Raw genomic sequence first — 25,603 nt, forward strand, 5'->3', positions numbered from 1 at the left:
CCTCAGCAACAAACATCTTGAAGACATCTGTGTTGTTGTCAGCTGTGAAAACTACCCGAAAATAGGAGAAACGGAGCCGGAACAACACGTGCTATATAGCACAAACCGTAGAAGACTGTAAGGCACCTGTTATGTAGAAACCGGCACTGACAAAAATTCTGCCCAAAATGACAAAATTGCTTGTGCAGACTTGCCTGTAGTGGAAACGAAGGCCGAAATGAGCCCGAATCAGAAATCTGAGAAGACTAAGCTCTACGAGCTTACCCAAAATATTTGTCGACCTGCGAACGCTCGCCAAACCTTACTGTAATCGGAGAAAGTGAGCAGGCGTGTGTTGGAGCAGCTGGCGACTAAGCCCGGGAGGACGTAACCTGCTCTGATACCAATTGTTGGAATTAGGGTTGCAGAGAAACACACACAACTTGGAGAAGACGAAGGAAGCTCAATGCACACAATAGAGAGTGTGTTACTTAGGTGTAATGGAAAGATAGATAGCCCTAGAGTGATGGGCGTATATACAATGCTCAGGGAAAAAAAACCTCCTAAAGAGGGAAAAAATGCCCCGGTGGTCCTAGTGTGTTCACACACATCACTGCCACATGTATATGGTAGCAAGATCTACTACCAACTTATAGTGCATGGCCAATGGGTAAGTAGGGTGCAACCCATCACGAGGACGTACATTTGAATACATTTGACAGGTTTAATAAGACTCAACAAAGTGAGATACATCTTTATACATACCTTGCCATACACCTCTATGTCCAGCATAAAGACTCTCATAAAACTTTTTCATAAGCTCATTTTTGAGTGTCCTTATCATTCACGACTCACAACGGCATTCTATTTCTTTGTTTCACACGCTTCCATAAGTACCCATCTTTCAAAAAATATCCATAGGCCTTTCTCCGTATTCTTTTGAACTCTTGATCATTCCACCCTTCTTGCCTTGTCAAAGTGCTCAGATAACGTCCAATGAGCAACCAATCACCTTGATATAGGTCCTCTGTAAATGACTTAAGCGCATTTGATAGGCAAACATGATCAATCATCACCCTTGGCATGAGAGATACTATAGAACTGTGTGCCTACATCATCGCCCTCAACAACCATGTCTTCTTCATTTCATACCTTGCTCTTGAAAGCATATCCGCAACAAGATTATCTTTCCCTGCAATATGCTTAAATTCTGGATTCAAGGACTTTATGTAGGCAATCCATCTCAACATAGCAATGTCGGGAGTTGAGCAACTTGTGATTATTCCAAGAAGGGGTAGACAATCAGTCTCCACTATTACATTTTCTCCTATCAAAGACTCTTTTTCATATTTCAAAGTTGTGACTACTCCCCAAAACTCTCTTTTTACCTGTGGATAGTTGCATTGACGAGCACTTAGGACCTTTGCTCCAAATCTCACCACATATCACTTGCCATCATCATCATCTTGTCCAATCGCCCATCCAATTCCTGTCGGGCTAGTATCCACTGTCACAATTACATATCTTCCACATTCATAGTTTAATTTCTTCAAAGTTGGAGACATAAGCAGCAACTTCTTTAATTTTCTCATGGCATGGGTATGCATTTCTTCCCATTGAAACTTTTGGTTCTTTCTCAAAAGCTGATACAAAGGTTCTGCCACATGCGCATAATGTGGAATCCAGATAACATAGAACATACATGCACCCAAGAACCTTTGAGTCTTAGTTACATTAATACATGTCTGTTTCATTATTTGAATCACATCAATCTTTTCTAGACAAGACCTTCTACCATATGGCCCACACATATGTCCCACAATAAGAACTTCGCTCACACCAAACACTGACTTTTAGCCAGACAAGGTAAGATTCACCTCTTCCAACCTTGACAAGATATTATCACAATCATTGATATGGTTTGCCACATATCTTCGGCACCCCCTCGAGTGCAAAGCCACATCTATATCACTTACATCACATCCTTTGATTGGCACATCATCAAGGAAAGGCATTGTAGTTTGCGGTATGAAGTCACGTAGGACTTTGTTCATACCATTCATCATATGTGCAACTGAGTTAGTTGCTCCCTGAGGTAAGGTGCACATCCTTACCAGATCCAAAGGTGTCCTCATGGTAGTCAGGTCCCTGCTTTTCATTGCTAGTTGGAACTCATCATACCCTGAGTACAAATCCCCCATAGAATATATGGTCCTTCATGCGAATGCCTCTGCAAATTCATCTACAATTAGCCATGTACCCATATTTCTAATCGTAACCTTGTTGATAGGTTGCATATCCTGTATAAAGCATAAAGAACCATTTTTCTTTGGAGCTTTGAACCACCTGTTTGAATATGGAGCACAAGAAGGCTCCAAAATACCCATCTTGATCTTTTCATTAAGCAACTCAATGAGTTTTGGCAAATGAACCTTTGGAACCGGAATAGGCCTCAAATTCCAATGTACATGAGGGATAGTCAAGATCACCATAGGAGCAACAATGGATGGATCAACACACCCTATCTCATGCGGCTCGAATGCAAAAGCCTTCCCATGTTTGGCAAGCATTTCTTCAAAGCATTCCCTTTCAACATCTGTCAAACTGTCCTTGCAACCAATATTTATATCCTTCAAAGTCATGTGTAAACTTATGTCCAATCTTGCTTGGCTCATGAAGACTAGGTTGCAAAGCAGCTTGATCAATCTTATCCATACAGTCTTTTGGTAGAGGTAATGCCACTGGTTTCACTTTCTTTGCCACAGACTTGTACTTGGTCTCCACTTGTACATCAACACCTTGAGGATTTTCGAGATCCCCAATGACTTTGTACATTTCTATTGAGCATACTTTCACGACCTCACTTTCTATACGCAAATTGCAATCCACTAAAGACTCCAAGTCTTGCATAGTATCCACAAACGAACACTCACCAAACACACCTGCAATGCATTCATCATATTCTAGCAAACTATTCATCTTCAAACCTCTTTGTACACTATTTACATGTTGTCGTTCACCCCGCTTTAAGTCCTCACACTTTGTAAAAGCGATAGATTCATAGTCTAACAATCCTACAAAACCTGTAGAAAATGTTTCCTTTTCATATACATCATGCGAGAACTTTCCTCTTCTTGTACCATTGCAATCGCGCTCTACAATGGTACATGGCCAAAACCCCTCATATCCCTGTAGTCCTTCAATTCGTTGTTTGTCTTTGGCAAGGGATGCTCTCTAAGACTTTCACAATTCCTTTCATAGTCCATACAAATAATAAGGAATTTTATTGCACGCTTCCCATCCCTGCTCCTTATCATAGCATAAGCTGACCATCGTTCATCACCTTGGTTTCCATGCGAATAGCAGTGATGTATGGCTACCCAAGGATAAGAAGGTATGTAGACATCTCCTGCACGAAGAAATTTTGGTCATCTTTCACATCCCCTATACTCACCTTTACATTTGGGCAAGCTCCGTACAGCTCCCCTAATGAGCTGTTTGTTGCAGGAATCATCCATCCATGATTTATATCAATTGGGCATTTTTCTTTTTGATAAAGACTCTTTGACATGAGGTTAATTTCTGACCCATGATCTATCAACACAATGTATGGCTCTTCCAAGTCTCGCACTTTTACCAGGGTCTCAGTAGTTGCTTTTGCCCAGTGATTCTTCAAGTAGTAGTTTTTGTGAGTGGTCTCAACTTCATCTTCATCATCCAAGAAGCGAACATGTTTTACTCCTCCCCTAGACTTGTAGCATCCAACAATAGTTTCATCACCTTGTTCGCCATATACATGTACTCTCTGTGCATTTAAAGTTTCTTATTCACCTTGTACATGGATAGATTCAGTAAGAGACTGCCGCTTCCTCTTGATGGTAACAATTATTTCTTCATGAAACTCCCTCTTTGCTATTCCAAGGACCTCACCCAAGGTAAATTCCACCTTACTGTTCAAAATCCTCTTTTCCAAAACCTTTTTGAGACATGTTGCTATGCCTCTATATTGGATGGAGTTTGTAGGCAGGACCCTTTGCTTGGATTTCGTTGCTTCTTCTTTTCTTTAGAGGCTTCTTGCATAGGCACTTTGGGGACATGCATTTGTTGCGGGGGAGGTGATCTAAGAGGCACTGTGTCATTTCTTCCTCCACTCCTCGTCGCCCGTTTCGAAGGCCCTTCATCCCCAATCTCACGCCTACGTTTCTCTTCAACTATGGCTTCATTGGCTTGACATTTGCCAATGTATCCATGCACTGACAAAAGGAGTTCACATGGTCATTACAACATGTTCCTAGACAAATGCAGTGTTCACCTTCATGTAAAACCTCTGTAGTCATTTTACCCTTCATAGCAGATTCTATAGCGCATGGCCATAGCTCCCAATACCATTAGATTCCTCTTCTCCAACCTTGACTGATCCTTTTTTCTTAATAGGATCCACCTTCAACCCATAGGTAGCTGACTCAACCATTGAGATGGCATGGATAGTAGCCATGTCCTTAACTAGCTTCTTCATCTCGCCTTTTCCAAAGTTTGTCCCCAAGACCTTACCCGTCTCACTTAAGTGAATCTTACCATCTTTACAAAAAACAAACTCCTTTGTCAAAGCATCTTTAAAGCTTTCACAATCCCTCCTTGCATGGTCAGTACTATCACACCATATACATCTATTGAGAAAGCCTTCTCTAGTTTGAGGTCGTTGCCTTGTAGATTGACCGGATGGTTGCCCCTTTTCTTCTAGCCTTGTAAGCTTTTACTTGAGCTCTTGCATTCCCTTGATAATATCATCTAGAATGGACTTGTTACTCTTTGGAACCACAATAACAGGCGTAATAGGACTCTCGGGAACACTTGGGACTTGAGTAGGGTTGACTATCATCTTGTCTCTTCGTCGTTGTCGCTTAGTTAGTAGTGAAATGGCGTCTTCAACTTCATTCCAATTAGTCTTTAAGCCTTGTTTTGCATCCTTATCCCTCAAGTAGTAACTCTAGCTTCTCTTGAATCTCTTTACCTTATGCCTGCAAAAAGATCTTTGTCTTCTCTGAGTTTAGTGTAGCCTTCTCAGTCCTTGACAATTGATCATATCAACGTTCAAATTCCCTTAGCAATTTGGTAGGCGAAAGCACCTCTTCTGGCCGAACTACCGACTCTAAAAAAGTCCTCTTTGTTACCCTTTCGGAGTCCTCCATGAAATAGTCTTCCTTCAAGGACAATTTGAATGCTTCCCGAGTTGCCCCATGCTCATTTCTAATTCCCCTTACATGCTCTCTGATCTCGGAAACCACAGCTAGTTCAAAACTTTGGACCATCTCTCCTTCGGGCACTTGATGTAGCTCCATCTCCTTTACAAACCCACAAAGATACTTTGTTACATATTTACGTTTAAATTGGTCCATTTTTTTCACCACAGATTGAAGCGCTTTGGTTATGAAAGCTCCCTCCTTTTCGCAACTTGTTATTGCTGCATAAACACCACAAAAGCTTGAAACATTTGTGTTGTGACTGGATCAAATTGAACCCCCTATTAGCTTTAAAGATTTAATTTGAAACCTTCAATGAAGCTTTTGAAACCTCACCCTAGCCTACTTTGCGGCGGGTTCACCAAAAAAGTGCCAAGAAGTGCGCAGTGCGACTATGAAAGCGTCGGGCCCCTGGCTGTGAGGATTCGTAGCAAAATCAAGCAAGGCGTAGATCATTTGAAGCTAAAAACACACTAAAAAAGAACAAAACTCCAGCCATGAAAGATACACCAAGGTTAACTCAAAACTCTTGTGTGTGTGAAGATTAGGTGTAACCTCGCTCCCAATTGTACATGCGCAGTGCTCATTCGACCTGTTAACAACCCTAATCTAACGCTTCGATTCTTCATTGTGACCATTTCATGGAAGCTTCGGTACTTCATTACAGAATTCCAAGTAGTTATTTGAGGAGGGGAAACCGTAATTGGACGCCTCACAGCCTCAACCATGTAGTGGAAACAGCATGGAACTGCACTTGCACCCTGTAAAGGAATGGCTGTATCTCCTTGCTCATATGCTCAAATGAGCTCATTCTTGGCTCTAAAACTTCCCTCTCCACTTAGGCAACGACAGAACCGTCGTTGATGTGGCACTTTGACCTATTTAAAGGCTATTTTTGACCATTTTATGACCATTTTTAGTCTTTTTTGTCCAAAAATGCCCCTTCTTGTCCGTAAACTTTTCAAATAAATTGGGAAAAATCCCTAAATTTGTGGAGAAATCCCATTGGGCTCAAATTTCATGTTGAACCTCATTTTTCCACTTGATAAGCACTTTGGACACGTCTTTTACGTCTGCGCATGAAACCTGCTTTTTTTGCCAACATCATCCGCATTGAACTTTATAGGCAGAACAAGCGTGCCACTTCAAAGCACTTTACATTTGTACATTCCTAAAGAAAATTAGGCATTCTTTAATGTGTTAAAACATGAGACAGTGCCATGTCCATGGCCTCCCTTGCGTGGCAAAGTATGTATACGCCTGTAACTATGGCAACCATTCTCTCATATATGACACTATGTAAATCATAGCATTTGGTCCCACATTAAAAAATCATTGAGAGTGAGGTAGATATGGTCCATGGAACGCCAACATAATGTAGAGCTATGACGCCCCCACAAAGACACACAAATTTTCATAACAAAACACCTAAGCCAGAGGTAATCAGTGTCGCCATGGCAACCACACTCAACATCCATTTGCTCTATTCACATGCAACAAACACACATTTACTAATTCAACAAAGCCCCTATTTCGTTGTGTCAATGTTTGGGTTACCACGGTTAACCTAACCTACAATGTGGATGTCCGCAAGACGTGGGTAGAAATTCACCACCTACATTGTGGCATGTGGTGAAACTTAAATCTTGTCAACATGCAAGTAATGGGAATGGATAATGCGCCACACCTCCCAAGACCTACCTCGCATTCTACTCCAACCCTTGATGGCAACGGAAGTGAACCCTACTGTACAATGGAATATAACGGGATTCTACCCAAAGTATCAAGCAGGGAAATCAGTCCAGTCAATAGAATGAGATGAAGAGTGAGCAATAGAGACACATGTGAGGCATAGATGAAGGAATATGCTCATCAACTAACATTGTAGGGCTTGAAGGCTCACTCTAGAAGCAATCAGAAAGTAGAAGAAACTTGAGCGAGTGATCTTCTTGCTCTAGTAAATGTTGTACTGGTTGTGGTAGCAGGAACGCCATTACCAGTATGATGCAATCAAAAAGTGACGCCTCTTATGGAATCGCCATAAAACCCAATGTCCTAGAGAATGCTCCAGGCAAGCTGTGAACTTGTGTACCTCAAGGGTCACAGTTGGTCAGTGCTACACGACCAATATTTTATTGGGTGCTACCCCTGCGTATTGTGTTGCTAAAATCCAAAGCCCTCCAAAATTACAACTTTCACCCATCAATTGTTGTGATAAAGGATGTTGTGAAGGTGCTACCATGACAAGACAGAGCTGGACACGGATGCTCCAGTTGGTGCTACCCCTGTCTATTGTGCATCGATCGTTCTAGCTACCTCCCTCCAAATAGGGTTCAACAAGACGCTTCCCTCCTTAGACAGCCAAGGGGACCAGTGAGACATCGAGTTGTGAAAGTATCTAGTTACCTCTCCCCATTCCAAGGCTTCTGATGTACTTTTGAGCCAACTCCCCAAGTATGCACCCAAGCTTCAAGTTAGACCACCGCGGGGCAAGCAACGTCGTGCAACTCTAGCCCTTTCCAGTGGCCACCTTGCAAACATAGTTTGGCATTGTCCATCATCACCTTTGTCATAACAGCCCAGGCTTGATCTTGCTTCGTGATTGCAACCACAAACTTGGCACACTGGGCTCCAGTGAGTATTAGGGTTTAGAATTTTAAGACCGTCTTGCCCCACCGGTTTCACTATGGCCTCCAAGCTTTCCCACTGCCAAGGCAGTGAGTCTTTATTGTTGTTTTTACAGAGGAATCTTTTCACCGATTTTAAGAACTCCTTCCAATTTCATTTGGCTATCTTAAGCAGTGGGCCATTAAATGCTATATATGGAGCATAAACGAATTGATCACTTTCAATCTGCTCGTGAAAGGGAGAAGAACATACTCCCACCTACGCAACATGCTCCTTATCTTATCCAACACCCATGAGAATCTTTGCTTGTGGGTTATATCCACCCCCATAGGGGCTTCCAGGTGCCTAAACACCGTCCATTTGGACACAATCTCCCCACACCATAATGCCGGATTGAATGAGTCATCCTTTGAAAAAGTAATCAATCGAGATTTTTCAATATTGCACTTCGACCCGGACACAATGACATACATTTGCACAATCTCCAGAGCATTCTTGATCACCTGAGGACAAGCCTTGAGGAAGAGTAGTGAATCATCCGCAAAAAGCTTCGCCAATAGTTGGTAATTATTGGGTAGGGATAGCCCTCGGATCTCCTCTCTTGCAACACTGTCTTCGAGCATTGTCATTTGGGGATGGATCCAATGGCAAACAAGAGAGGGGCTATTGGGCAGCTTGCTTAATTGATTTTTTTACCTTGAAAGCCCCCAAAATCCTCTCATTCTCTTTGCCCAAATCTTACATCACGAGAGAGTATTCCTCCTCAGAGAACACCTTCTCCAAGATGTTGGCGTCTCAGAGTGATATCATTCTTTTTACACTTTCTAGAAGAGCAGCTCTGGCTCCATCCACTTTCGAGGAGCGAGCCTCAAGCTAGCTAATGATCTGTTGCAAGTGGTTAAGCATCATATGACCCATTTCATTCGGGTCCTTAATCTTCTTTCCTCCCCATCGACGGATGATGCCCCGATTTCCCTTGACTTTGAGAGCCCCGAAGAAGTGAGATTGATTAGCCTCCTTTGACTAGAGGAAGGTCTCTCTTGATAGAATTATGGTCTTCTTCACCTCTTCGAGTTGTTGTTCAATCAAGTCGCACTTTGCTTCAAGCCACCTTCTGTGCTCGGCTTCAAAAGCAGACCCTTCTTGTTTTTTGGTGGTTAAATGCTCTACTTCGTCTGTGAGTTTTTTCTTCCTTCTAGAACCTGCAATCTTGATTGCTTTTTAAATATTCTTGGTGAAGATATCCCAGGCCTTGAGGCTTACCAGATCCACATCTTTTCGAAGCTTTCTTCTAGCTTTTATGAGAAGGCTTCTAAAGAGAGGGTCTTTAAACAGATGAGCCCATGTTGTCAATAGCTTCTTTGATCCTTGGGGGCAGTGACCTTCTTCTTTGGTTTTTTGAAATTTCATGCTTAGTGGTAGGTGACTTGACAGGCATTGCGAAGTTACCAATGGCGACAGCCAGTCGGCTTGATGGGATCAATAGCATTTATCCAATGGAGATATTCTGCCAGCATACTCAAGCTGGTATATGTGAATCCTAGCATGCTATTCCACGGACCCACCTCCCACAAGTCCATTAGAGCCCACTTCTCACACAATCTTTGCAATTTGGATATCTCTCAACCCGCAAGCATGCTTGATGAGCCTGTTCTATCCTTTCTCTTCTCCATCATATTAAAATCTCCCATCAGGAGCCATTCCCCTTCCATGTGAACAACGTCTTTCAAGTGATCCCATAGATTTGCTCTTTCCTTCGCCACAGGGACCATATATGTTCACAATGGTGATATGTTGGGCACCCCACTTGATCTTTACTCCCAAGGCTCTCGCAGATGGATGATTGAACACCACCTTGAGTTCTAGGTCCCTGTCCACAACCGTCATGACACCACGGTACCCATCACCATCCTCTCCGATTTCTTAAGCTATCGGGCCCCGGCTAAATCAAAAGTGGGAGCATTTCCATCCTCCCCTGTTTTAAAGCCTAAAATCTCTTTGTCCTTCGTCGCACTGATCTTAGAGGACTGCAATCTTCCACATGCGAATCATGGGCATATTTTTGTACGACACAACTCTATCGTAGACGTTACAAATATGTGCGTGACAGGTGGCATGTCGACTTCGAAGGTTGGGTGTAGGCCTTCACACTGCACCTACTCAGGAGGTAGCTTACAGGTGGCAACGACCATAACTCCATGCACACAGAGAGAGAGAGAGAGAGAGAGAGAGAGAGAGAGAGAGAGAGGAGGGTGGGAGAAGAACAGAGTCCAACTCATTAGCCACAATCGACGACTCCCATTGACTTATTATGGCCAACTCATATTCCCAATCTCCCACCTGCTCGTCTTTCCTTGGAGTTTAGCCTTCATCTCTCGACGCCAAGCTCAAGCTGGTATATCCTTGGAGTTTAACCTTCACATCTCTCTCTCTCTCTCTCTCTCTCTCTCTCTCTCTCTCTCTCTCTCTCTCTCTCTCAACCTCGGACATGTCGACATCGAGGTCACAAGACCCACCACTCAATTCTTTGAGTCAAGAATCTTTCGAAAAATCTTCCACAAATCCCGATGAGTGTTTTACTTATTGAGAGTATCACCCAGTTCCCCCCACCAATAACGACATCATTATTTTGTCTACAAGACTCTTTTGGTAGGCCAAAAAAGGAGAATTAGATGGAATTTGAAGATGCTCTCTCCCTCTCTCTCTCTCCCCCCCCCCCCTCTTTCCCGCAACGTTGAAATTCTCTGTCTTCTTTTCTTTGTATATTGCCACATGATTTTCTCTCCGTCTCTCACGTCTCTGGCAGGCCATCACTCTCTCCCTCTCTGTCTTAGGATGAAAAATACTATCTAAAAGGGAGCCTCCACTACCATGGCTGGTTTGGCCGGCTCCGTTCTAATAATGTGGGACAAAGGTTTTGTTGTGGATGATGAGGGAGATCTTTATGTCATGTGGTCTCTCAATAATGTCATGTGGGACAAAGGTTTTGTTGTGGATGATGAGGGAGATCTTTATGTCATGTGGTCTCTCAATTTATACCCACCGTGAAGCTTTATAAGTCCAAGTGCCCAAACTGTTGCTTCATAGATCAAGGCAGGGGTGACTAAAATATCGAATAGTCATCGCTTCGTTTGGGACTTTGGAAATGTGCCTCATGGCAACGACCCTCTAGTACCACCTTGACCTACCCTCCACCTAGTGTGAATAGGGCTCTACTCCTTATCTGTCTAGATGCATGAAAAATCAGAACCTTGATCTTTCCACGTTTCACTGTGAATCCACTCTGTGCATAAATCATCTAAAGCCTGTAGATGCAGTTGGCCTTCCTCCTGTTGACATCTCTTCCATGTGGAGGCCAGACACACACATGGGACGGAGAAGAAGAAGAGGATTTAACGTCGTAGGGAACTATTCGGGGAGAGAGAGAGAGAGAGAGAGAGAGAGAGAGAGAGAGAGATGCAAGTAATTCACAATCAACAAAATAGCCCTGCAATTGGGGACTGGTCATGCATTCATGTCCATGACAAAAACAAAAGTTTAAGATACTTTCAATTACAGTCTTACCAATGGAAGTGCTTGAAAAGCGTCAACACTCAATTTTAGCAACAAAAACAAAAAAGGAAAGATAAGCACCTAGTTAATGTTGCCACCCAAAATGACTTAATCACTCAAGGATTGATCTAAATATGCAATGGTCTTTAGTTTGCTTCAATGAATTGGAGAAGCTTAGGAACTGAAAGAGGCTTCAAAGGTCTTTAGTATCAATCAGTGGATTTGAGCCCTCCTGTAACTGTTTCTAAATAGGTTTAGAGCAGGAAGCACCCACAAAAATTCTACTTACTTTGAACGACTCAAATCTCACCATCCAATTTGGCAGAACTCCAATCATTTACAGTTCTCTTGACCTCGTACAAAAAATTAAAACCACTCTACTACAGTCCTTGCCTAGGCTGGACTACAATACAAAATGCCATTATGGCCACTTCCATGAAAGAAACCTGTATCAAATGCTTTTGACAATTCCAGTAAGAGAGAGGATCATCAAACACAAACTAAGTCACAAAAACACTGGACTACAATACAAATACCATTATGGCCACTTCCAGTGAGAGAGAGGACAAACACAAACTAAGTCACAAAGGCAGTTGCAAGAATTAGAGATCAACAAGTTGAGGAAGGAACAGGAAGCCACACAAAATTCTTATCGAATAATTAGCTAGGATAAGTGAGACTCAAAGATGGGTTTATAAGAATGTGCATTCAACACTCATCAATAGGCCACCCTTTGAGCATTGTTTGTTTCTGTAAGCTGGGGTGTAGGCTAGTTTGTATGTTTATGCAAAATACAGGGTTACCAGAGCTGCAGTGTTGTTTTTCGCTTTAATAGCCACACAAATTAAGTGTACAAAGTTGAATTGAGTGGGTGCCGCTTTGTATCCAGCAGAATACTTCGCTATTTTGAGGACAACATCGTACAACATCCTTATCATGGTTCGAGAAGCTGAAAACTGCAGCAAGAGCCCCTCAGATGAACATGCGATTAGACAATCACAAGTCAGTAACTGATGCACAATTGTATGGGTTCGATCAGTTATTGCAACCTACACCCTTGTCCAAGCGTGCAGCGCTTGTCTTTCAGGCATGCGCATCAGGGTCTGGTTCATGCGATGAATAGCATAGTCTTTCCAAAGCTGACATTGCTGCAATTTGTTAAAAGTCAATTTACTATACTAGAAGAAACTGGTATCCTACAATGTTTAGATGATTACCTTAGCTGGATAATAAGCAATTTAAGCCAGCTGAAAACGTTTGAATTTGCTGAGCATAGAATTGCTGACCAGCCCTCTCAAAGCACATAAAATTGAGAATACAAGTTATCTCTCATCTTATAGTAATCCTCTGACAAAGGACCCTCAAACACAATTTGCTGACTCTGCAAGCAATGCAAATAATTGGGTCAAACACGAACAACTGAAATCACAAAATCTATTTTGCGTTACCTTCTGAGCAGCATCTCCTCCCACTTTCCGTACAGAATAATTTCCATCGCACCGCAGGGCACCCGCAGTGAACTCTGCCTGCAGCCATGACACAAGCTAGACATTATTTTGGGCTGCTTGATGCATGACATTGCAAAATTAAATACCAACTAGACTGCAGCTATATTCCAAATGTACATGATGCCTAGCAAATCAACATATCGAAGCATATGCCTCTTAAACAAAGCAACTGTGGGCGGTACTGCGAATATTTTTACAACTTGTACAAAATGTCATTCGTACTGTTCTTGCCACACACAGTTGAGAGCAATATTTTCGCAAATTTAAATTACCTGCACACCCTTTGAAGCTAGAAGTTGCTTGAAATCTGCAAGCTTAAGGTCTCCCACAAAAACAGCCTTATGAGGAGGCGGCGTTCCAGAATGAGGCAACAAAGGTAAAATGTCCTCTTCTTTACATCCAACCTCGCCATCAACCCAAGCCAGCTCGTAATCACCCAGCTGGACAAAACAAGGGTACACAACACAACAAATTTCAAGTAAAAACAAATTTCTCTGTGTATTCAGAAAAAGGGACAAAAGTGCTGAAAATAAACATGCTACAAGATAAAGTAGACTGAAATAGAGCATGGGGGATGGTGTATACGGGTGATGAGGGGATGGAGCTTTAACTCTAATGGGTGTAAAATATCCTTGCATACATGGGTAGGGAGCAAAGAGTCCCTGCAGTATAGCAGCACGAGAAAGCCTGTTCTATCTCCCTCTGTCTGGCCTACTCATGTAAACACTGGATCTATGAAAAATCAGAACCTTGGTTTTCTCAAGGTTTTATGAAAACACTGGATCTATGAAAAATCAGAACCTTGATCTATGAAAAATCAGAACCTTGGTTTTTTCAAGGTCATTATCAGCCTCTCTACATGAAAAATTCATCCAAGATCTATAGATGGATCTGTAATCCCTCTTGTGACTCGAATACCAAGTCAATGTCATCAGCATATAACATTACATGGACTGGAGTACATACAAGCTCCATGCTCATGCACCCAACTCATAGAATATTCTCTAATATCTCGTTGACGTAGAGTTCATAGTTGCCATGAAACCTTCCATCTAATGTCCATATATATTTGTCAACATTTATCTTGAAGTTGTTATGAAACCTCTCGATGGTGTTTCAAGCATGGACCAAAACATCCCGAAACCTCTGAAAACCATTTCGAAACTCATGGCTACTATGGTAGAGGCCAAATAAAATCGAGGAGAGGGGGCACCTTGCTTCACACCAATGGTGCTAGCGAAGGGCCCAGAAGTGCCACTTGGGATTGATCTTGAGGGCTGTGCCCTAAAGATGTTCATTTTAATAGAAAATACTTTCCTCTAAAGCACACAGAGAGAAATGAAATGTTATATTAATGTCTTCAAAAGGCCAAAGTGACCTATGAGACCAGAAAGTTACAATGTGGTGGATTTGATACAAAGTCAGAGTAACAAAAATAACAACAATAACAACATAACATAACAAAATAAAAATACTATAAAATCCTAAGCCGCTTGATGTGAACTAACCAGCTGGCTGGGATACAGGAGATCCAGCATCGGTCGTTGGCGGATCTCATCCATCTCCTCCATGGTCAGTAGTCTGACCGGGCGTCGTGAATGCCTGGCCAAAGTGACCCGAATCTTCTCCGTCGATGTTGTGTAGTCCTCCGCAGTCGTGGGCGTCTGGATCTCCCCAGCTCAATCGCTCGGCCGATCAGTGTGCCTCTGTTGTGCTAGTCACTCCTCCGGCTGTCCAATGTCTGTTCTAAAGAAATCTGTGATCCGTCTCTGAGGCTGGCTAGCCTCTCCTCTCATCAGGCTCTCCCCGTGTCGGCGCAGCTCGAGCAAAAACAAACCCAGGCATCTCTGATCTTCGTACCCCATGACTTTGGAGAGTGGTCCAAAACCCTCTCTGAACAAGCAATGGAATCGGCCTCGTATCTCGTAGTAGACAGGGCAGCGGCGTGTGTAGTGCAACTCTGTCTCAGGCTCCATGTCACACAAGGGGCATGTCCTAGCCTCTGCTGGTACTCCGCTATATCTCCCAATCTCAATCCGCATCTAGTGTCAAGATGTGTGTATCTTGCCAATAGCACATCGTATCCCATGAGACAGGTGGGTGTCCATGTATCTGGGTCTCGTCACAAAACCGTCCTTCGTAAGCTAGAGAAGATGCTCTGTGTAGAAATCCATCTTTGTGCCCAGCTCATCTATTGGTTGTATCCATGTCCTCCTGGTGTCTAGCTAAGTCAAGTCCTAGCGGATGAGCCTGGTGATCTCGGACTGTGTAAGAGTGAGAGATGGTGCATCCAGTGAGTACTGGAAGGGTGGCAATCTATCTATGCTGAACCCATGAGAGAGAGAGAGAGAGAGAGAGAGATGAAATGAAATGAATTGTTATATTAATGTCTTCAAAAGGCAAAAATGACCTACGAGACCAAACAGTTACAACGCAGTGAATCTGATACAATGACTGAGTACCAAAAATAAAAAAGGTATTGAAAAAAGGGATACTAATCCTAAATTGTCATATGTCAGCTAAGTAGCTAGTTGGGGATGTATAGCCTGCATAGTTACATGGGACGGCGGGTCGAGGTCGGGAACGGGGACGAGACGGCAAAAGTCAAGAAATGGGGACGGGGGTCAGAACGGCAAAAAAAAAAAAGAGTTTTTTTTGGCATTTTTTGACCTACACACATGCCACACACATAGAGCATCACTTTGACCATAAATTTACACTAAATAGACCAAAGAACACGAGTCATATAGGCTGAAATGTGGTAATAAAACATCGATGATCGATGGATACAAAATGAGAAGTGCATGCCACAAGGGCTCAAGAGTCAAAAAGCCTAAAGGACTTAGGACAAGCCTGAGGCCTCAAGGATAACAAAAAGTACAAAGGGCTATGTAGTAGGTAGAGTCGTAGACTCAAGAGTCTAGACTCGAGAGGCGAGTGATCAATGATCATCAAACTCAAGAAGTGCTCGCCTGCTGAATCTCCATATCGTCGTTATAGTCGAGGTCGTCAGCGACGTATGAGGGCTCAAGAGGCTCGCATTGAGGCTCGAAGTCCTCCTCTAGCTCCTCCAAAAGAGTATCGGCCATAGATGGATTCTCTTGTGCCATCTCCCACTCAGTGAAAGGATCTGCCTTATGTGTGACGCTCTTGGCAAGCATGCGCAAGTTAGCGCTCACAAACACCAAATCATTGGCCCTCTGAACCCCAAGGCGATTCCTCTTCTAAGAGGCAATGTGGCTGTACACACTCCATAGTTGCTCCAAGCAACTAGTGGTACATGCTTGGCTAAGGACACGAACAGCCAAGCGTTGCAAATGTGGGCCATCTCCTCCATAGTCCTCCCACCACAAAACCGAGCCAATCTTGTTGCGATCGAGCTGTGCATCTACACATCCATAGGAGCCCTTCTTTTGCCTGTAGTTGAGTAGCTCGTCTCTAATCTTGCGCCTAATGTCACTGCTAGGCTCAAGGCGCTCCATTGCAAGCCGCCATCCTTTGCTCACCTCCTTGTCGGTCTCTTGACGCCTTCCCTGAAACTCAGGGTCAAGCACATAAGCTGCCGCATGAAGTGGAGAGTAGTATCCATTCCATTTCGACTCACACAAGCCATGAATCTCCGCATACTGAACAGGGTCAGGCACAAGCTTCTCAAGTGCCTCTATCATCCGATCCATGGCTTCGTAGACTTTGCCAATGCATGGCTGCAAGCCATCCACCACTCGAAGTAGGTGTAGAATAGGCTTGACCATGGCGTCAAGAGTCTTCACCTCCTCCCACCAAGCGGCGTCGTCGGCCCATTCTCGGCATTTCAATCCTATTGCTGATGTAGACTCCGGCATGGCCTGGAACTCATCACTGAGAAAGAGGCCCCTTAAGGCTCCGCCACATGTAGACAAGCGGCCTAGCATAAGCCAATTGAATGAAAATCTTGTCTCTGAATATTTGAGCAAGGACAAGTGGCTCCTCTTTGAGAATTCATGGCGCACTTTTTGATGGTTGAGCACAAAGGAGACAATTCGAGAGGCGTCACCAATGGTGGGTGAAATCCATGACAAGTTCCCTATGTCCTTGAGGAGGTTATTGAGGCAATGCACCATGCAAAATGTGACATGGATGCTGGGATACATGCCCTCAACGATAGCTCTGGCTGCCCTATTTGACGCCTCTCCATCTGCAACCATACAAAGGACATTCTCCGGGCCGGTGATCTCTATGGTGCTTGTCCACTCCGTAGCAAGCATCTCGGCGGCCTTGCCACTATCGGATGCATCATGTGACTCCACAAAGTACATCCCCCCCCCCCGAGAGTAGGCCACCACCCCGTGGATGGACCGCTTGCGGGTGTCGCTCCATCCATCTACAAGGAGAGAGACGCCATTGGTCTCCCACAAATCCATTGTTGCTTGGGCCGCTTGCTCCACGGAAAGCTTCTCTTTGTCAAGGAGGGTGGTGCGAAGCCTCTCCGATGAAGGTGGCACATAAGAGGAGCCATATTCCCCTATTTTCGTAACCATGGTTCGAAAGTATGGAGACCTATCTACACAAAATAGAGCATATTGTGTTAGTATGGAGAGTCGAGAGTCGAGAAGTTATAACCCATTATGAATACAAAATTGAAGATTGCAATGTGCATATGCAAAGGGAAACTCACCGCGAAGCATGGAAGGCAATGTGGTCGTGGAAGAAGAATCGAGCAACCGACCTATCCACCTCTTCCTTCAATTTAGGATTCCAATTTTCGTTGAGAGTGGTTTGGCGATGCGGAACGGAAGAGGACGGTGTAGATGCATGGCTCTTGAAGCTTCGAGAGATGTCGTCAAGGTTGGCTTCCCTTTGCTCTCGCGGTGTCGCCGTGGCAGAGGGATCAACGGAAACAAAACGGCCCCTCTTGGCCGCTTCCGCAACCTCATGCACCGTGAGCTTCTCAAGAAGATCCAACCTCTTCTCGGGAGCTACATGAGGGCAAAACTTCACCTCGTAACCGGGTTCATGAAGAAGATGGGCTCGCACTTTGTTTGAACCACCCGTTCTCTTGTATGGGCATAGCTTGCACGTCCATGGTCTTGCACCGCCACCTTTGCCACGCGTGCTAAAGTCGACTTCATCCCACCACGACCACGTTTGCACGGCGGGCCTCCTTCGAGAAGAACCGGCTTGAGAAGTGGAGTTGGCTTGAGATGACATGATGGTGGAGAGACTCGAGAGAGTAGAGCTTAGAAGTTAGAGGAGTTAGAGGAGAGCTTGTGTGGAGAGAGAGTAGATGAGAGCTTCAAAGTGGGTAGAAGAGAGAGAGGAGAGCTTCAAAGTTCAAACTTCAACGTGGCCCGTGGGTAGAAGAGGGAGAGACTTGAGAGTGGAGACTAGAGTGTAGAGTAGTCAATGGTCATGCAATGAGCATTGAGTAGAGAGGAAAGCTTGAGCTTGAGGGAAATTGCAAATTGGAATGAGACTATGAGTATTAAGAGGCCCAAGGGAGCCTTTTATAGCCTCCCAAGGGCCAAGGCCCCCCAAAATGTGGCAGTTGGGCTGCACAGAGCCGTTAAAAACGGTCAAAAACGGTAACTTTTCAGCCTGACTGCAGCCGTTCCCGATCGACCCCGTCCGACCCTTGCCGTTCCGGCCGTTCCCGATCCGTCCCCCCTGCGACCCGCCCGTCCGGCCCGAAATCCAACCGTCCCACAGCGTCCCCTTCCGTTCCCGGCCCGGTTACGGCCGTCCCCCGGCCCTAGGGCCCGTCCCCCCGGTCCCCTGTAACTATGTGTATAGGATATGAGAAGGGTGGTGAGAGTAGTGAATGAGGGCTACTACAACACAATATGGGTATATCCTCAAAAAGAGCTAAATCACAGGAGATCCATTATCGGTCACTTGAGGGTCTCATCAATCTCCTCCATGGTCAGTAGTCTGACCGGGCATGGTGCATGTCGGGCCAAAGTGATTGGAATCCTCTGATGCAGCCTCCGTCGATACTGTGCATCTGGATCTCCCTAGCTCGATCGCTCGATCGATCAGCATGCCTTTGGTGTGACGAGAATGTGAACTCTGTTGTGGTAGCCGCTCCTCCGGCTGCCTAAAGAAGTTTGTGATTTGTGTTTGGGACTGGCTAGCCTCTCCTCGCATCAGGCTCTCTTTGTGTCTGCACAGCTCAAGCAAAAACAGTCCTAGGCATCTCTGGTCCTCATACCCCATTACTCTAGAGAATGGTCCAAAGCCCTCTCTGAACAAGCAATGAAAGCAGCCTCGTATCTCATAGTAAACTGGGCAATGGCATGTGTAGTGCAACTTTGTCTCAGGCTCCATGTGACATAGAAGACATGTCCTAGCCTCTGCTCGTACTCCGCTGTATCTACCAATCTCGAGCTTCGTTCGAGCCGAAGCCGATGTGAAGATGTGTGTATCTGGCCAATAGCACATCGTATCCCTTGAGATAAGTGGGTGTCCATGTATCTTGGTCTCATCACAAAACCATCCTCAGTAAGTTGGAGAAGACGCTCTCTATAGAAAGCCATCTTCGTGCCCACATCCTGTGCTGGCTATATCCAAGTCCTAGTGTCTAGCTGAGTCAGGTCCTGGTGAATGAGCCTGGTGATCTCGAACTGTGTAAGAGTCAAAGAGGGTGCATCCAATGAGTATTGGAAGGGGGGAAATCTGTCCATGCTGAATCCATGTACCTGAAACTATGATGTCATCTCCCCATACCAGCATGTTGTATCTCCCTGATAGCCGACTGTTGAGAGGGCATTTCTATCTCTGGGGAGATCCCATAAGCGGTGTATAAAGGAGACTGATCCACTTATGTGTGGTAGTGTCTATAACCCATACAATTTTTTTGACATAGCAATTACTAACAATTTACAGGCTAAAACAAAGCTTTGACAGAAAATATGTAATTGTGTAGACAAAAGACAAAACATAACAAATCCACGACACGTGATAGGTAAAAACAATCTTGCACTTTGTATATGTTGATGGACGTGATCTTGACGCAAATCTTCTCCATACTTCTGGTGGTCTATGTGTTTGAGCATGTCGTAATCCTTTACATATAATGTGAAAATCATCGTCATGTTCGGAGCCTTTATGCACCACACTTGCAACCATTTTTTGTTGCTTCGTATTACCGTGTTTAGTAGCATTTTGAGATGCTATAAATCTTGGGATCTCGTGGAGCCGCTTAACCTATACAAGGTATTGTTGTTGCCACTACGCAACCACTTATGGGCCTTTTAAAAAGCTGTACAAAATTGCACCTTCTTCACCGCTTTGCCTACTACAACCAACCGCCTTTGAGAAGGGTGTTCTGAAATGCAACCTTGATCAATCACTGCTTTGTAGCAACATTTTTATATGATATCAAAATTATGCTACTAAAGATAGCCTTTTGAAACGCCTAAAGATAAGCTCCTTGCCACTCCGGTTGCACCACCGCCTGCACTATTTTCTGGACGTTTTGAGCTGCTATGTTGCAAGCTTGTGTTGGAATTAGGGTTGCAGAGAAACACACACAGCTTGGAGAAGACGAAGGAAGCTCAAGGAACACAATAGAGAGTGTGTTTCTTAGTGTGCAATGGAAGATAGATAGCCCTAGAGTGCTGGGCGTATATACAATGCACGGGGGAAAAAACCTCCTAAAGAGGGAAAAAATGCCCCGGCGGTCCTACTGTGTTCACACACATCACTACCACATGTATATGGTAACAAATCCCCCCTGGAGTGATGCGGTGAACGAGAGCTGGCACATGAGTAAGGGGAAGTGCCATGCCGTGAGGACAGGATCAGTCCACAAAGGGGAGTAAGCCCAAAGCTTTGCGGAAAGCTTCAAGCTTCTCACGAGACAATGCCTTTGTGAAAAGATCTGCAAGGTTGTCCTGTGTTGGCACATAAGCCAAGCTGATCTCTCCTGCTGAGAGCCTCTCCCTGACATAGTGGTAATGCACCTCAATGTGCTTTGTGCGAGCATTAAAAACTGGGTTCCTCGCAACTGCCAATGCGCTCTGACTGTCAGTGTAGATAGTGTTGGCAGTGTCCTGTCCAACACCCAAATCAGCCATAAGGCGTCTGAGCCGTACACACTCAACCGTAAAGGTGAAGACTGCCCAGTACTTAGCCTCACAACTCGAAGTGGCCACAGTAGGTTGCTTCTTGCTCAACCATGATATACATGAATTGCCAAGCATGAAACAAAAACCACTTGTGGACACTCCCGTGTAAAAACAACTAGCCCAATCTGAGTCCGAAGAAGCATGTAAGTCTGGCGGCAATGATCCCCCCTTGGGATAAAACAAGCCAAGATGTAAAGTACCACTAAGGTAGTGGAAAATCCTCTTAACAAACTGCCAATGCTTAGACCAGGCCTGGGCTATGCATAAATCTGCCTCGTGTTACATACATAAATGAGGCAGCCAGCAGCAGTTTGGTAAAGAGTGACATCAGCAGGATCGCATGCATCATGTAGACTGTTACGAAAGCCTCGTTTAACCAAATGAGTGTCATCTTTCTCATACCAAGCACGTGAAGATTGCTTCAACCCATACAAAGCCTTCTTACATCTGCACACTTTGTCCTCTTCTCCTTTTATGACAAAACCGCGAGGCTGCGTTACATAAACTTCCTCAAATATGTCACCATTCAAGAAAGCAGTAACAATGTCTGATTGATGTACATCCCAACCAAAATGAGCTGCCAATGCACATAGCAAACGCACAGTAGTCATACGACAAGTGGGAGCAAAAGTCTCTTCATAATCTATGCCTTTTTGTTGTGCATAACCCTTTGCAACAAGTCGAGCCTTATGGCGATCGATCTCACCATCCGGCTTGCGTTTCAACTTGTAAACCCACTTCGTACCAATGGTCTTTTTGCCAGGAGGCAAATCACATAAAGTCCATGTGTCATTTTCTATAAGTGCATCATATTGTGATTGCATGGCAGCCATCCAATTTTCTGAATTCTGTGCTTCATCAAAAGACAGAGGCTCCTCAACATCATGTAAACTAGACACAGCCAAAGCATAACAATCTGATGCATAAGATGCATGGCGAGAGCCTGAACGAGTACGACTAGACAAAGGTGCATCCAATTTACTGTCATGCAAAGTGTGCACCAGCCATTTTGGCATACCTCTAGCCTGCTCATTTTAAGCCCTTTCCTCATCAAGTACATCATGTACATCTGCATCAGTAATAGGCTGATCTAAAACATTTTCAGAAACCGCGATAGCCTGTACATTTGCCTCATTGGAACTTACATTCGTATTTCCACCACTGAAAAGAGGCAATACAGTGTCATAAATGTCCTGTGAGCTTACATTACTGTCTCTAGTACATGACAGCAAGGGCTGAACAGAATCTTCCACAAACACTACATCCCGTGAAACCAGAATACGTTTTGTTTGCGGATGATACAACCTGTAACCTTTGCTTTCAGCACTATAACCAACAAAAATACATTTGATAGCCTTATCATCCAATTTTCTGCGCTGCACTTGTGGCACCAAAGCATATGCCAAACAGCCAAAACCATGCATGTGCTCAATAGAAGGCTTTCTATCATGCCATGCTTCATATGGAGTAATAGACTGCAAAGCTTTCGTAGGACACCTATTAAGTACATAAGTGGCACACATGATGGCCTCAAGCCAAAAAGAATGCGGCAAAGCTTGACTTTTGACCATACATCGTGCCATTTCCATTAGTGACCTATTTTTCCTCTCAGCAACACCATTTTGCTGAGGTGTATAAGGCACTGTACATTGGTGTTTTATCCCACGACTAGCCAGAAATGCATTAAATTCATGAGACATATACTCCCCCCCTCGATCGGAACGGAGGGTGCCCATAGTACATTTTGAGACATTTTCAGCCATAGCCAGAAATTGTTTGAAGCACATAAAAACTTCGGACTTCGCTTTAAGCGGAAATACCCATGCATGCCTGGAGTAATCATCAATGAAAGTCACGAAGTACAGGTAATTGCCCAAGGACGGAGTTTGCATGGGCCCACAAACATCACTATGCACAAGCTGCAACCTACATGTGGCCCTAACTGAACCATCCTTTGGAAAATTTAGAACGCTGCATCTTACCCAAAATACAGCCTTCACAAACATGTTTGACAGGTGCTTCAAGAGGTGGCAAAGAAAAAACCATATCAGATTTCTACAAACGCAACAAACTGACAAAATTCAGATGACCAAAACGTGCATGCCAAAGTTTTGCATCTGAAATAGCCCTTAAATCTGCAACAGCATTTGCAAAATTTTGTCATACAAAGTGAGCTTATACAGCCCACGGCACAAAAGGCCAGATGCAACAATTTCATCACCAAAACTTAGATCATGAACTGTACATCTGTCATCCACAAATTTGACTACAAGTCGAAGTCTAGCAAGTGCGGATACAGATAAGAGATTCTTCTTGATCCCAGGTACATAAAGTGCATCAACAAGTGTGAAAGAACTGCCATTAGCAGCAGTGAGCATAATCTTTCCAACTCCCTGAACAGGATAAGAGGCGTTGTTGGCACAAGTGACTGAATTCCCATGAGGGACAGACTCGAGAGAGATAAACAATTCACGATGTGAGGTAATGTGCTTTGTAGCACTACTGTCGAAATACCACACATGTGAATCTGCAGCAGCTGACAAGCATGCATCATGGACAGCAGGATTGTAAGTGCACTCTGTGCAAAAAGCCCATTCTGCATCAACATCAGCATCACAATCTTCTTTCACAGAAGACGCAACAATGGCTGTATTTGTAGTGGAACCAGCATTTGCAGTGGAACCACCCTCTTTCTTCTTAGCCTCTTTGGCCTTCAACTTAGGACACGACTTGATCAAGTGATCATTAGCTTTACAATAATGGCAACGCATCTTCTTTTTGCCCTTATCACCAGAATTGCTAGACGAAGTGCTGCCAACAGAAGCATTAGGAACATAATTTTTGCCACTCGCAGCAAAACCATAAGAAGTGGTTGCATTACTGTTACCACTCTTTCTTTGAGAAGCAATAAAAGCATGTTCAACTGCACGCTGCCTAGTCCTGTTTTTTCTAGAAAGAGTCTAGAAAGTGACTCTTGCAACAGCAATGTGCATAATGCATCAAACTTGACAACTTCAAGATTTCCTTCGGTCATAAGTCTCCAAGTACTAGGAAAAGTCTGGTAAGAATCTGGTAAGGCATCAAGAACAGTCTGCACAAGGGAACTATCCGAAATGACTTCACCTGTAGAAATGAGTTGCTCATTGATATCCTTGACACTAGCAAGGAAAGTGTCCATATCATCTTCCTCATGCATAATCTTCGACTCCAGCTCTTTACGTAGCAAAGCAGTTTTAGCCTCATTGCTGCTTGCATAAAGACCTGCTAGAATATCCCAAGCCTGTTTTGCAGATTTTGCTGAACGGATGTGAGGAACAATGGTGCGCTTCACAGACAACGCAATCAATGCATGAGCCTGCGCATCCTTAACATCCCAACGAGCTTGTTCTTCCGTAGGCAAAACAACTCTAACAGCTGCAATCCTTGCAGCAAGACCTGCAACATCTTCAACATCGCCTACATTCTCAGAATCCTTACATCAATGCCCTGCACAATGTTCCAGACACCTTTTGACACAAGAACATGTTGCATCATATAAGCCCACATAGGGTAGTTATCCCCATCCAACCTGTTCTCAGCAGCAAACATCTTGAACACATCTGTGTTGTTGTTGTCAGCCATGGTAAATGCTGCACCTGATGTGAAAATTGCCCGAAAAAAGGAGAAACGGAGCGGGAACAACCTGTGCTATATAGCACAAACCGTAGAAGACTATAAGGCACCTGTTATGCAGAAAACGGCACTGATAGAAATTCTCCACAAAATGACGAAATAGCCTGTGCAATACTGCATGTAGTGGAAACGGAGGCCAAAATGAGCCCAAATCAAAATTCTAAGCAGACCCGCGAACGCTTGCCAAAGCCTACTGAAATCGGAGAAAGTGAGCAGGCGTGTGCTGGAGCAGCTGGCGACTAAGCCCGGGAGGACATGACTTGCTCTGATACCAATTGTTGGAATTAGGGTTGTAGAGAAACACACACAACTTGGAGAAGACGAAGGAAGCTCAAGGCACACAATAGAGAGTGTGTTTCTTAGTGTGCAATGGAAAGATAGATAGCCCTAGAGTGATGGGCGTATATACAATGCACGGGGGAACAAACCTCCTAAAGAGGGAAAAAATGCCCCGGTGGTCCTAGTGTGTTCACACACATCACTACCACATGTATATGGTAACAGCTTGTTGCCGACAATAGACCTCCTAAAGCCAGCGTTTCTAAACGCCTTTAGATTGAGTGCTTCACATGCGCCAGCTATTGCAACTACCCCACCAATTTGTGTAGCATGTTGAAATGCTCACTGCCGTCAACCCCACCAAAGTGGCTTCCTCAACGTCGCCTAGACGCGCAGCGTTTTGATATGCCGATGCAAGGCCACCTGGGGCTCTGATACCACGTGAAAGGACTGCAAAGCTAGGGGTGACCACGATGGGGAGCCATGGTGCAAGAGAGGTGAGCGTGCACACACACACACACACACACACACACACACACAGAGAGAGAGAGAGAGAGAGAGAGAGAGAGAGAGAGAGAGAGAGAGAGAGAGAGAGAGAGAAATGAAATGAAATGAAATGTTATATTAATGTCTTCAAAAG

General features: G+C 44.3%; 1 protein-coding gene across 1 annotated transcript in view; it reads right to left on the reverse strand.

Moving 5' to 3' along the window:
• Positions 1–12,033: 12,033 nt before the first annotated feature.
• CPSF100 (cleavage and polyadenylation specificity factor 100) overlaps positions 12,034–25,603 on the reverse strand; it is a 177,729-nt gene continuing 164,159 nt past the window's right edge. Inside the window, exons 16-19 of the mRNA XM_086505392.1 lie at positions 13,180–13,347; positions 12,848–12,925; positions 12,617–12,780; positions 12,034–12,547 (exon numbers count right to left, since the gene is read on the reverse strand). Of these exons, the coding sequence (XP_086361518.1) occupies positions 12,694–12,780; positions 12,848–12,925; positions 13,180–13,347 (333 nt within the window). The 3' untranslated portion in view covers positions 12,034–12,547; positions 12,617–12,693. The remainder of the gene's footprint in view (positions 12,548–12,616; positions 12,781–12,847; positions 12,926–13,179; positions 13,348–25,603) is intronic.

This window comes from Adiantum capillus-veneris, chromosome 29, assembly GCF_014529385.1.
Source record: "Adiantum capillus-veneris isolate H3 chromosome 29, ASM1452938v2, whole genome shotgun sequence".
NCBI lineage: Eukaryota > Viridiplantae > Streptophyta > Polypodiopsida > Polypodiales > Pteridaceae > Adiantum > Adiantum capillus-veneris.